The sequence below is a fragment of the Caenorhabditis remanei genome, chromosome III, assembly GCF_010183535.1.
Source record: "Caenorhabditis remanei strain PX506 chromosome III, whole genome shotgun sequence".
Classification (NCBI taxonomy): domain Eukaryota; kingdom Metazoa; phylum Nematoda; class Chromadorea; order Rhabditida; family Rhabditidae; genus Caenorhabditis; species Caenorhabditis remanei.
The window spans coordinates 2,027,544-2,040,755 of record NC_071330.1 but is presented as its reverse complement, the minus strand read 5'-3'; the positions used below and the strand labels follow the sequence as shown (position 1 = coordinate 2,040,755).

The window sequence follows — 13,212 nt, the reverse complement described above, 5'->3', positions numbered from 1 at the left end:
AACAGAGATATTGTAATAAAGAACAAGATTATGAAAATACTTTGGAAATTCAGGAATGTAAGAAGCAGCCAAAGGTGGAGCAGACTCTTAAAGCCGAGGGGGTTTTCAGTGCTAAGGAATTATAAACATACTAAGACGACCATCTAGATTTTTGGTCGCAATAACTGCAGTTGTCCCATCATTTCGTCTGATTTGTACCATATTGACATTTGATAGTCTGTGGTTGTGACAGATTTCATTTTTTGCCTCTTCACTCATTTCCATGCACTTGATTCCTTTCAAATAAACTTCTCCACGGGCAAAATCAGTCAGATTGATTTTTAATGAAATGCGTTGCAGTCTTGGATTAGATCCACGGATCCAGTGTTTGAGGAATTGGTTGAACTGTTTCTGAGATATTGGACGGGAGAACTCAACTTTTTCACTGTTGATCAATAACATGTCATCTAGTGAGTATACATCATGAAATGCGAGGCTTTGGAAGTTTTGAATGAAGATTTGTTGAATCTGACAAGTATCTTCGAATGGATTTGTCTGCAGATACATCTTGTTGGGCGCATTGAAAAATTTCAAAATGTTCTTGTATTGAATATCAGGGGATTGGATAAACACAACAAGCAAATCGACATTTCTAATTGAAGCTTTCAACGATCGAAGTTCAAATCTCTCACAGCCTTGATCAAAAATAAGGTTTGGTGGCTTATTATAACAGAATACTGTACGAATATGGTTCAACCACTTGCTGAAATTGAATAGTGGAGTTGTTAATTGAATTATTGGGTCTTGATTTCTAAGATAACCAGGAGCAACTGGAAGAGTAATGTCTGCGGGTAGTGCCCCAGCATTTTGATCATTCGAATCATTGTAAATGATAAAATGAAAGTAGGTTCTTCCAATGAACACAACAAGACGAATCATTCGAGAAATGAAGATGTTAACACAATCAACTCTCAATCCCAATGATGTCACATGATTTTTAACATTCGTTGAGAGAAGAGAGATAAAGAATCTGAAATAATGACGTTTACTACTGCGATTTCGTTTCAAATTTTTAAGACTCTGTAATGAAGCCCATCCCATGGCATGTGATAAACTCACAATTGTCTCAAACGCAGATTTTCGAGAACTTTGATGATGACATTGTCGGGTAGTCGTAGTAGAGGAAAAGTAGGTTTCATTCGAACTCGAATTATCGATTCTTGTGGACGAATGAGACAGAGGGTTGTTGTGTGTAGACGGTGTAGGCCGGGAGGGAGGTATGTTATGGGAAATGAGGGTTTATTTGGTTTGCCAGAAGGAGACTAATAGAACCAACGTTCTTTCTGGAAAACTCGCTTTGCAGTGTGGGGGCTGAGATGTTAATGGCCATCTGTCTCACAGCACTGTCCCACAGGGTGATTTGTACATTTTGGGAAGTTGCCATATTATTTGAAATCGACTAGACGAGGGTTAAACATCATACTTAAGCCATCCGACCTAGACTTAACGGTTCTCATTCGTACCAGTTTTATTATCCGGAAGTCTGATGATACAGAACATTTTTTGCACAGATCCAAAAGATTTGGGAAAAAATTGGTATCAAGCAAACTTGTCACGGGCCGGGTCGATATTGGAATTTTTCTCGGCCCGGCCCAGAGCCCGGCCCGTCGACCCGGGGTTTGAAATTCAAAAAAAAAGTTTCAACTATATTTTGAACGAAATTTTGCATTTTTTTTCAAAATTTTTTGATTTTTTTCCAAAAATGTCGAATTTTTGACTATACTTCAGGATTCAATCAAAAGCAAGTTATGCATCCTAAAATTGGATTTTTTTGATGTAAAATCTTCGAAAAATTCAAAAAATCAGGTCAAAAAATAGGTACTTTTTCTTGAAGCCGGGCCGAGCCGAAATTCGATAAGTTTGGTATCAAGTTCGTTTTTTCATGTCTTAAATACTATTCAAATTTAGTTTCGCGACCGTTCGTAGTTGTGAAACTTGAACTAAAATAGACAGACCCATGTGGAGGTTTGTCTACGAGATGTGCCCAATTATGATATCTAATTATCCAATGTGTGACGTCGCATTCAATTACTCATCAACTGGGCATTTGAATGTTTGAGCAGATAGTCATGATTCTTATCCCCTCTTCTTCATAATGGGCTGAGAACCAAAGCTTTTGTCAGAAGGAAACCTATGGCAGAAGATTCTAGAAAACCTTCTGGGAAACCAAATAGAACGACAATCTTATTTTCCCTTATATTCCTCCCGCAGACCTTCACCGTCGACTGTTCTCTCCGACCCTCTACTCATTCGTCCTTAAAAATCGATAATTTACGGTCTAATGGAACCTACTTTTCCTCTATTTCGACTACCCGAAAATGTTATCATCGAAGTGCTCCGAAGCACGGATCACGCTGAACAGTAAGTTCCTGTTTGCAGCGCTTTGTAAAACCCTTCTTACCTTTTCAGGTTGTTAATCTTCTCCCTGGTCTCAACAAAAGCCAAAAACCTTGTCACATCATTGGGAGTGAGAGCCCGCATTTTCGTTGAAATTTATGCTGGCATTAGTCTATCTGTCCGCTTTGGACCAAGATCCTTGTGGGGTTTTGGTTTTCGCAATGATTCAAACGATCAGTATGCCGAATTAGACATTACTCGTCCAATGTGTCCTAATTATATATTTCCATACAAAATCACTCAACAATCAACTCCGTTCTATTTCAGCGATTGGTTAGATCACATTCGGACTATATTCTGTTGTACTGAACCACCAGGTGTAGCTTTCTGGCAAGGTAGTGAGCGATTTGAATTGGAATTGCTGAAAAATACGATAAAGAACGTCAGTTGTCTAACTATATCTGACGAAATTACTGATATTCAGAGTAAACGAATTTTGAATACATTCGAAAACTTGAACCAATTAAATCTGTATAGAAACCCATTTGAAGATACTTGTCAAATTCAACAAATCTTCATTCAAAATTTCGGAATGATCAGATATCGTGATGTATACTCATTGGATGACATGTTATTGGTCAACAGTGAAAAAGTCAAATTCTGGCGTCGAATATCACTGATACAGTTCAACCAATTCCTCAAACACTGGATCCGCGGATCTAATTCAAGACTGCAACGCATGGATCTAAACATCGAGAACAGTGAGTCCGTGAGCAGAGACATGCTTCTGAAAGGAATTCAGTGTGTTGATGTCGCAAAAGAAGAGCAACTAGAAATTTGTCGGAAACACAGAATTGCGAGTGATTATATGGTTAAGATCATACGAAAAGACGGCACACCAGCAGTGATTGCGACGACGAATGATGGGAATTATCCCAATATTCATCTAATTGTTTTGTACTGAAACCCCCATTGGTTTGAAGAGTCTGTTCCACAATTGGATTTCTTTCTACTTATGATCCGCATTTGCGAAATTGTGTTCATTATCTTACAAGTGTATTCCACGATATTGTTCTATTATACACCATCCCATTATGTTAAGTCACCAATTTTTCGTTGTATCTCTGTTCTAATATTATGGTCATGAAAAACTACTGATTTATGTTTATTTAATAAATTTTTTTTACAAAATGTTATAAGAGAATATTGAAGCATATCTTTCTAGGCGTTGTACGCCTCAGTAGTAATGAAAATTTCGAAAAGTCTCTACATGTGTGAAGTAATACAAGAAATATTTTATCCATTTGGTCTGTCAACATTCCCAGAACACTTCGACAGCTGACTCCAGAGAACATTCTGGCAAACCAAACAGAGCGACACCCTCAACATCTCCCGGCGTATACACTCGACTATTTTCCCTAAACCTCTGCCCATTCGACCACAAGAATCAATAATTCAAGTTCGAATGGAATCTACTTTTCCTCTACTGCGACTTTCCGAGAATGTCATCATCGAAGTGATCAAGAACTTTCCTTTGACACAATTGTGAGTTATTTGCTATTTTGGGAATGTGGTTTCTTTCTGGGTACAAATAAACTGAAAAGACATTTCATAAACATCATGTTTCATTTCAGGTTTGAATTCTCCCTTGTCTCATCGAAAACTAAGAAACTTGTGTCAGCATTAGAATTAAAACTAAGGGTTTTTGACATCATCATTTCGCACAGTATTAGGGTGAATGTGTTAAATGAAAGATCAGATTTGAATCTGTATTTATATAAAGATTTGAATGATCAGAACGGGTTATTACCAGTAGATATAACTCTTCCAGTTGCTGCTTATGTTGGATATGAAGACACAAGAATTTTGGCATCCCCTCCATACAACTTCAGCGATTGGTTGAATCATATTCAGTCAGTGTTCTGTTGCAATCAGTCACCGAAAGTTTTTTTTTGTCAAGGCTGCGAAAGATTTGGAATTGAGTCGTTGAAAGAAACAATTGGAAATATTAATACGCTAATTCCGATTGACGTATTGACAGACGAATCGATCAGAAAAGTTTTGAAATGTTTCAATGTCTCAAGCAAATTGCATCTCGGCAGAAACCCATTTGAAGAAGCTTGTCAGATTCAACAAATCTTCATTCGAAACTACAAAAGAATTTTATTTGATGGCGTTTACTCCTTAGATGACATGCTATTGATCAACAGTGAATCAGTTGAATTCCATCATCGACCAACTCAAAAACAATGCAATCAATTCCTCAAACACTGGATCCGTGGCTCGAATCCAAGACTACAATACATAGAACTAGCAATTGATGATCCTAATTCCGTGAGCAGAGAAGTGCTTTTGAAAGGAATTCATTGTGTTGATGTGGCAGGAGAAGAGCGACTAGAAACCTGTCGGAAACTTCTTGTCGATAAATTTATTTTAAATAAATTTCAAACTCTCAGTTACCATATGGTTGAGATCAGACGAAACGACGGGACACCTGCAGTGATTGCAACCAAGACGTACGAAAATAATATTCTTCATATCTGCGTCTTCGCCGTTCATTAAATATATCGGCAAGTGTGTTTTATAATTCCTGTCTCATTTTTTCCGACAATCCCTGCATTTGTTAAGTTATAACTATTCCGTTGTTGGCTACTCCAGAACATGATAATTTTCTTTTTTTTCTCCACTAATCTTTTGTTATATCTCTGTTTTTATATCATTGTAATGGAAAGCTACTGATACATACATAATTATTTGATAAATTTCCCTACAAAATGTTCTAAGTAGCGCTCAAAATCGGGCGTCAAACTTTTTTCCTATCATTTTGGAAAACAGACAATATTTGTCGGAGAGTAGTCAAGCTTTCACTGGGCCTGAACATACATAGCTGGGGACGCGATTCCAAAATTTTAATAATATACATAGGTTCATTTTTAACCGTTTTCTGACTATCTGGGACGCGCGGGACGCGCGGGACATGGTGGTTCAGAATTACCCGCCCAAATGCAATCAAATCTAACTACTGAACCATTAGAGCGAAATGGATGAAACTTGGCTGAAAAATTATCGAAACTTTTGTCGAAAAAGCGACTTACTTTCATAGGTGATCAATCCATTCAACTCACTGCAAAGTGTCACATTTTTGAAAGTTTCAAACACTTACTCAAACAATTCAAAAAACAGCGCCACGACAAACTTTTGCGCGGTAAATTGAGGACCCCTGTGAGAGAATACTGGAACATATCTTTCCAACCAATGTGTTCACCTCCCATTTATTTAGTTTCGAAAAGTCTCTACATGTGTGAAGGAATGCAAGGAATTTCCATTTGCTCTGTCAACATTCCCTGTGTACTTCGACAGAGTAGTCCAGATAACCTTCTGCCAAACCAAATATAACTACACCATCATCTCCCCCTAACACTCCTCCTCCCGGCCTACACTCATTTGACCACAAGAATCGATAATTTGTTCAAATGGAACCTACTTTTCCTCTACTACGTCTTCCCGAGAATGCTATTTTCAATGTTCTCAAAAATACGAATCTTGATCAACTGTAAGTTCTTTGCTGCAGTTTCTTCTAAAATAAATTTTCTTTTAGATTTATCATTTCCCTGGTCTCATCAAAAACCAAGAGCCTTGTGACATCATTTGGCATAAAAGCCCGTGATGTTCACATCGGCATTTCTCGTAGGATTAGAATAAATGTGTACACTACGAAATCCCATTTTACTCTGAGTATCTATAACGATCCGAACGATAAGAATGAGTTGTTCTACGCAGACATTACTCCTCCAATTACTGATTATTTTAAATATCAAAGCAGAAGAATTCAGACAACCACTCCATTTAACTTCAGCGATTGGATGAAACACATTCAGTTAGTGTTCTGTTACAGTCAACCACTAGACCTTGGCTTTTATCAATATTGTGAAAGATTTGAAGTTCAATCGTTGAAAGATGCAATTGGAAATGTCGATGTTCTCTCTGTAGCTGGTCAAGTAACTGATGTTTATAAAAAGGAAGTTTTGAAATGTTTCAATGCACCCAACGAATTATTTCTGGAAAGGAACCCATTCGACGAAGTTTGTGAAATTCAAAAATTATTTATTCAAAACTACAAAATGATCGCATTTCCTGGTGTATACTCGTTGGATGACATGTTATTGGTCAACAGTGAAAAAGTCAGATTCACAAAACCAATATCTCAGAAACAGTTCAACCAATTCCTTAAACACTGGATCCGTGGGTCTAATCCAAGACTACAATACATGTTTCTATCAATCGATAACACTGATTCCGTGAGCAGCGAAGAGCCTCTGAAAGGAATTGATTGTTTTGATGTTGCGGAAGAAGATCAACAAGAAATCTGTCGGAAATACAGAATTAAAAGTTATTATATGGTTGCGATCAGACGGAAAGATGGGACACCTGCAGTGATTGCGGCCGAGGATTTCCTGAATGTTCTTTGTGTCCGTTTCATCGTTTTTTACTAAAAACTTACCACTTTTTGTAAACTTACTTCTATTTTTCTGCGTTCGTCTGTAACATCGTTCTTCTGTAACATTTGTTTCGTCTGTAACATTTGAATAAATGTTGTTTGAATAAACACTCCAACAAAATGTTTCTAAAGAACATTGTTTCCAGGCACAGTACCACCTCGATTGGATCTAAAGTTCTAACAAGGGAAGTCTTTGGAGACGCCACTTTCAAACGAGCTATAAATTTGGTCATAGGTATTTTCGACCACGGGGAGTCCATTTCTGCAGTCAAAACCTGCTAAATGTCTCTGTGAGCCGAGTTATGAGCTTTTAAACTTTTCGTATAGATAAGCTTTTGCACATGAAATTCTAAATCGACAAGTAGTATACGCTAGATTTTCTCTTTTTTGCAACTTACAAACACAGGTAAACCGCTGAGGAACACAAATTCAACTGAGCAGTGGCGTATATACGTCCGATTTGGAATTCCATGTGAAAAAGCTTGCCCATATGAAAAGTTTAAGAGCTCATAACTCGGCTCATAGAGACATTTAGCAGGTTTTGACTGCAGAAATGGACTCCCCGTAGTCGAAAATACCTATAATCAAATTTATAGGTCGTTTGAAAGTGGCGTCTCCAAAGACTTCCCTTGTAAAGTATTTGAAACTTCTCTACATATTTACACAGACAAGAACCTTTCTCTCTACTCGGTATAACGGACGAGTCCTGAGAATCTTCTGGCAAACCAAATAGAGCGAGACCCTCATTTCCCAGAACTCAACTCCTTTCCTATCTGCTAATTTTGTGACAGATGGCCCCTAACAACATTGTCCCCCACGGTCATCCAACTTTTCCAAAAAGAACAATCTCCTTCTGGGAAACCATACAATACCACATTTTCATTTGCATACCTCTCTCCCGGACACCACACCTCAAGGATTCATAAATGTGCTCTGTCAACATTCCCAGTGTACTTCGACAGATTACTCTAGAGAACCTTCTGGCAAACCAAATAGAGCGACACCCTCATTCCCCTAACATACCTCCCTCCCGCCCTACACCGTCACTTATTCTCTCCAACCCTCTGCCCCAGTTGTCCACAAGAATCGATAATTCATTCGAATGGAACCTACTTTTCCACTACTTAGACTTCCTGAAAATGCTATCGTCCACGTGCTCAAAAACATGAATCTTAATCAACTGTAAGTTTTTTTGCTGGAGCATCTTCTAAAATAGTTTATTTTTTCAGATTAATCTTTTCCCTTGTCTCTTCGAAAATCAAACGACTTGTGACATCATTAAGCATAGAAGCAAATGATGTTACCATCGCCATTTTTAGTAAAATTAGTGTAATTGTGCACACTACTAAATCTCATTTGACTCTGAACTTTTACGATGATTCGAATAATCAAAATGAGGTACTACCAGTAGACATTAGTCTTCCAGTTGCGGCTTCTTTTAATAACGAGGACAGAACAATTCAATCATCAACTCCATTCAACCTCAGCGATTGGTTGCATCACATTCAGTTAGTGTTATGTTGCAATCAGCCACTGAACATTTATTTTGATCTAGGCTGCGAAAGATTTGAAATTGAGTCGTTGAAAGAAATAATTGGAAGTATCAGGACACTCATTCCGAATCACCTACTGACTAACGATTCGAGCAGGAATGTTTTGAAATGTTTCAATACTCCTAACAAATTGTATTTGTTTAAAAACCCATTTGAAGATACTAGTCAGATTCAACAAATCTTCATTAAAAACTACAATGGAATTGTATTCCGTGATGTATACTCATTAGATGACATGTTATTGATCAACAGTGAAGAAGTCAACTTCTATCGTCCAATATCTCAGAAACAATTCAACCGATTTGTCAAACATTGGATCCGTGGGTCCAATCCAAGACTGCAATACATGTTTCTAAAAATCGATAAAACTGATTTTGTGAGCAGAGAAATGCTTCTGAAAGGAATTCAATGTGTTGATGTGGGCAAAGAAAAGCAACAAGAAATCTGTCAAAATCACAGCATCGGCATTGTCAGTTATTATATGGTTGCGATCAGACGGAAAGACGGAACACCTGCAGTGATTGCGACCAAGGAATTCCAGAATGTTATTTTTATCCGTTTTATAGTGCTGTACTAAAGCATTTGCTTTCCAAGCTATTCTCCACTATTATTTCTATTTCGCCAATGTTTTAAAACTATTTTGATAAACTAAAAACAGAGAACTTTAAATAAATGTTTTTTGAACAAACAATCCAACAAAATGCTTCTAGATAATAATGTTTCCACTCACTGTACCTCGATAAGATCTAAAGTTTGGGGGTGTCTGAAGCATCGCAACATATTTACTAATAGAAGAGTGCCGGAAGAACTTTTCTATCCATTTGATTTGACGAATGAGTACTGAGAACCTTCTGGCAATAATATGACAGCCTCATTTCCCAGAATGAACGTTGGTGCTAATAGTCTTCTTCTGTCAGAAAAAATATGACGACACCCTCATTTCTCAGAACCGCACCTAAAAATATATAGATCTACGTGGAGGTTAATCTAATAGTAAGAGATGTGCCCAGTTCTGACACCTAATTTTCCAATGGGTCACGTGGCACTAACAACAGGGCATTAGAATATTTGAGCAGATGGTCACGATTCTTATCCCCTCCTCTTCATAATGGGCTGAGAACCAAAGCCCTTGACAGAAGGAAACCTATGACAGAAGATTCTAGAAAACCTTCTGGGAAATCAAATAACAACCCCCGTTCCCCATCATACAAACTACCTAGAAACAACGTTGATTCAAATAGTATTCTTCTGGTAAATCAAATAGAGCGACACAATCATTTCTCAGAACATCTCCCGGCCTGCCCCGTCGCTTACTCTCTCCGACCATCTACTCATTTGTCCATAAAAATCGATAACTCGAGTTCGAATGGAACCTACTTTCCCGCTATTTCGACAACCCGAGAATGCTATCGTTCACGTGCTCCAAAACATGAATTCTGATCGACTGTGAGTCTTTTGCTGCAGCTACTTGTAGAACCCTTCATTTTTTCAGATTCATCTTCTCCCTTGTCTCAACGAAAACCAAAAACCTTGTGACTTCATTGGGATTGAGAGCCGTTAGTGTTTACATCGGCATTTCTTTCGAAATTTGTCTAAATGTGAACTTTGATACATCCGGGTGGAATTTGATTTTTAGCAATGGTTCGAATGATCAGAATGCCGAATTTGACGTTACTCGCCCGATCTCTGCTTCTACCTTTTCTCTACACCAACCTTTCCAACCATCAACTTCATTTAACTTCAGCGATTGGTTGAATCACATTCTGACTATATTCTGTTGTACTAATCTACTAGCAGTAGCATTTAAGCCAGGCAGTGAGCAGTTTGAAATGGAATCACTGAAGAATACGTTAAACAACGTCAATAGTCTTGCTATAACTGAAGGTGTCACTGATATTCACAGCAAACAAATTTTGAATAGTTTCAAAGACCTGAAAAAACTCGCTTTGGAAAGCAATCCATTTGAAGATAATTGTGAAGTTCAAACATTTTTCATTCAAAACTTCGAAAAAATTGAGTTTCGTGATGTATACTCACTGGATGATATGTTGTTGGTCAACAGTGAAGAAGTCAGATTCACAAAACCAATATCTCAGAAACAGTTCAACCAATTCCTCAAACACTGGATCCGTGGTTCGAATCCAAGACTTCAAGACATGTTCCTATCAATCGATAATACTACTTCCGTGAGCAGAGAAGTGCTTCTAAAAGGAATTGATTGTGTTGATGTGGCAGAAGTGAAGCAACTTGCAATCTGTGAGGAACAAGGAATTGTCAGTGATTATATGGTTGAGATCAGACGGAACGACGAGACAACTGCAGTGATTGCGACCAAGGATTTCGAAAATATTCTTTACATCCGTTTCTTCGCCTATTACTAAAACATATCGGGCATGCAAGTGTGTTCCACAATATTATGTTTCATTTTATTTACACCACCCCATTGTGTTAAGTCACCAATTTTTCGTCTTATCTCTGTTTTTAACTGCTCTGATATTATTGTAAAAGAAAGCCGCTGATACATGTTTATTTAATAAATTTTCTAACAAAATGTTGCAAGAGAAAATTGAAACATATTTTTCTTGGCGTTATACAGGGAATACGCTTCATGTCCGTTTCATTGTATTGGACTAAAAAGTATTGGCTCTCCATTCTCTAAATTATGTTCGTTTTAACATATTTATTATTACCAGACGGCTATGCAGCCGCTGGCTACATTAGAGATGAAATTCAAATGATTTAAAACGCTATTATTTCGTGTCCGGGGTTGAACCAACTACCTGTAGTCAACGTTGCTTCATTTGCCAGATCGGACGGTCGGCGCATTCCCCTTTATCCACGCGCCACTGAGAAGGTGACGTTTCACGGGTTTTGCCGACCGCCTCCCACTTCTCTCTCTCTTGGACTTTGGCTTGAAATCCAATTTTTTTGATCTAGAAGACGTAATTTTGAGAATTTTGAAAAAAGAAAAAGACGGGCATCAAGCGGGGGAAATTTCTGATCTTTTGTCGGTCCAGTAGGGAAGGCGGTAGGATCGGCGACACACAAACAAACATACAGTCGTTTGCGTTTGTTAATAGTAAAGATGTTAATAGTAAAGATTTATTAACGTTTACTTGACACGTGAAGATTGAACGAATAAAATACGTAATACAATAAATAGCGATGGTCGGGAATTCAGGTAAAGAAATATCAGGAACCAAAAATAATGAATAGTATCAAGTTGAATATGGAGTGTAGTTATAAAATCAATGCGTTTTTAAAATTTAAAGAAAGAAGATAAAGCAAAAGTTATTAAAAAAGCAAAATAGAAAGGAAGACATGGGATAAACAGAAATCCGCCAAAAGCATTTTCAAATTCAATTCAGGTTTAGTGTTGCACAATGAAGTGGACATAGAGAGTATCTCCTGAATCTTTGATCCCAATCACTGCAATTGTCCCATCCTTCCGTTTGATCTTAATCATATCGACAGATTTCATGAGTCTGTGTTTTTCACGGATCTCTTTTTTCGCCTCTTCTTTCATTTCCATGCATTTGATTCCTTTCAAATACACTTCTCCACTGACAAAATCTTTTTTGTTGATTGCTAAAAGCATGTATTGTTGTCGTTGATTAGATCCATTGATCCAAAGCTTGACGAATCGGTTAAATTGTTTCTGAGATATTGGATGACGGAATCTGACTTTCTCACTGTTGACCATTAACAGATCATCCAATGAATATACATCATCAAATTCGAACATTTTGAAGTTTTGAATAAAGATCTTTTGAGTTTCTGAGACTTCTTCAAGTGGATTCCTTTCCAGAAATAATTCGTTGGGTGTATTGAAATATTTCAAAATGTCCTTGCTATAAATAAGAGTTACTTCACTATCCACACGAAGAACATCGACATTTCCAATTGCTTCTTTTAAATATTGAGCATCAAATCTCTCACATTCATGATGAAAACAAACATTCGGTGGTTTGGCAAAGCAGAATATAGTCCGAATGTGATTCATCCAATCGATGAAGTTGAATGGGGTGGATGATTGAACTGTTTCTCCCCATAGAAGAAACGCATCAACTGGAAGAGTAATATCTACGGCCGATAGCCTATTTAGATCATCTACGGGTTGTGCCGCATTCTCATCATTGCCGTCATAATAAAAGCAGAGATACATTCTTGTCGTATCTCGAAAGAGCACTTCTATGTCTATAAAATGATAAATTTTGATGTTGATGAGGTCTGCTTCAAGGCAAGTGGATGTAACAAGAGTTTTGGCTCTTGTTGAGACAAGAGAGATATTCAATCTGAAAAATATAGAAATAGTTAGTTTTCAAGACGTAGCAGTCAGCAGATTCGTAACGTTTATCAAATGAGAGACGATCGATTTTTTATATTTGTTAACTCACAGCTGATAGAAATACATGTTTTCAAGCACGTGGACGATAACATTATCGGGTAGTCGAAATAGGGGGAAAGTAGGTCCCATTTGAATGAATTATTGATTTGAGTAACCAAATAGGCAGATGAGTCGAATGAATGACTCCTGTGGGCAAATGAGTAGTGTGTTGGAGAGTATTGGAGAGTTTACTGAAGGTGAGAACCGGGAGGGAGATATGATCTGGGGAAAAAGAGTGTCGTCATGAGTGGTTTGCCACAAGGATATATAATACTATTGGCCTAATAGAGGCGATCACCATCTGTCACAGCATTAACAAGTAGCGAAGGAGGTGAGTTCTAGGAAATGAGGGTGTCGCTCTATTTGCTTCGCCAGAAAGTTCACTGGAGTCATCTGTT

At 37.7% G+C, this 13,212-nt stretch overlaps 7 protein-coding genes across 7 annotated transcripts; 5 read left to right on the top strand and 2 right to left on the bottom strand.

Moving 5' to 3' along the window:
* Positions 1-111: 111 nt before the first annotated feature.
* On the bottom strand, positions 112-1,178 carry GCK72_008549 (uncharacterized protein; the record flags this gene model as incomplete). Its single annotated transcript, XM_053726882.1, has 2 exons — positions 112-1,009; positions 1,099-1,178. 2 exons carry the CDS (start codon positions 1,176-1,178, stop codon positions 112-114), a joined length of 978 nt encoding a protein of 325 aa, XP_053586459.1.
* A 1,142-nt stretch (positions 1,179-2,320) lies between these two features.
* GCK72_008548 (uncharacterized protein) lies at positions 2,321-3,340 on the top strand (the record flags this gene model as incomplete). The annotated part of the gene is made up of 2 exons (XM_003093187.2): positions 2,321-2,400; positions 2,449-3,340. 2 exons carry the CDS (start codon positions 2,321-2,323, stop codon positions 3,338-3,340), a joined length of 972 nt encoding a protein of 323 aa, XP_003093235.2.
* A 501-nt stretch (positions 3,341-3,841) lies between these two features.
* On the top strand, positions 3,842-4,938 carry GCK72_008547 (uncharacterized protein; the record flags this gene model as incomplete). The annotated part of the gene is made up of 2 exons (XM_003093191.2): positions 3,842-3,921; positions 4,011-4,938. 2 exons carry the CDS (start codon positions 3,842-3,844, stop codon positions 4,936-4,938), a joined length of 1,008 nt encoding a protein of 335 aa, XP_003093239.2.
* A 911-nt stretch (positions 4,939-5,849) lies between these two features.
* On the top strand, positions 5,850-6,869 carry GCK72_008546 (uncharacterized protein; the record flags this gene model as incomplete). The annotated part of the gene is made up of 2 exons (XM_003093208.2): positions 5,850-5,929; positions 5,975-6,869. 2 exons carry the CDS (start codon positions 5,850-5,852, stop codon positions 6,867-6,869), a joined length of 975 nt encoding a protein of 324 aa, XP_003093256.2.
* A 1,107-nt stretch (positions 6,870-7,976) lies between these two features.
* GCK72_008545 (uncharacterized protein) lies at positions 7,977-9,004 on the top strand (the record flags this gene model as incomplete). Its single annotated transcript, XM_003093190.2, has 2 exons — positions 7,977-8,056; positions 8,104-9,004. The coding sequence occupies 2 exons, from the start codon at positions 7,977-7,979 to the stop codon at positions 9,002-9,004; spliced, it is 981 nt and encodes a 326-aa protein (XP_003093238.2).
* A 789-nt stretch (positions 9,005-9,793) lies between these two features.
* GCK72_008544 (uncharacterized protein) lies at positions 9,794-10,808 on the top strand (the record flags this gene model as incomplete). Its single annotated transcript, XM_003093185.2, has 2 exons — positions 9,794-9,873; positions 9,920-10,808. 2 exons carry the CDS (start codon positions 9,794-9,796, stop codon positions 10,806-10,808), a joined length of 969 nt encoding a protein of 322 aa, XP_003093233.2.
* A 989-nt stretch (positions 10,809-11,797) lies between these two features.
* GCK72_008543 (uncharacterized protein) lies at positions 11,798-12,904 on the bottom strand (the record flags this gene model as incomplete). Its single annotated transcript, XM_053726881.1, has 2 exons — positions 11,798-12,722; positions 12,825-12,904. The coding sequence occupies 2 exons, from the start codon at positions 12,902-12,904 to the stop codon at positions 11,798-11,800; spliced, it is 1,005 nt and encodes a 334-aa protein (XP_053586458.1).
* Positions 12,905-13,212: the final 308 nt, after the last annotated feature.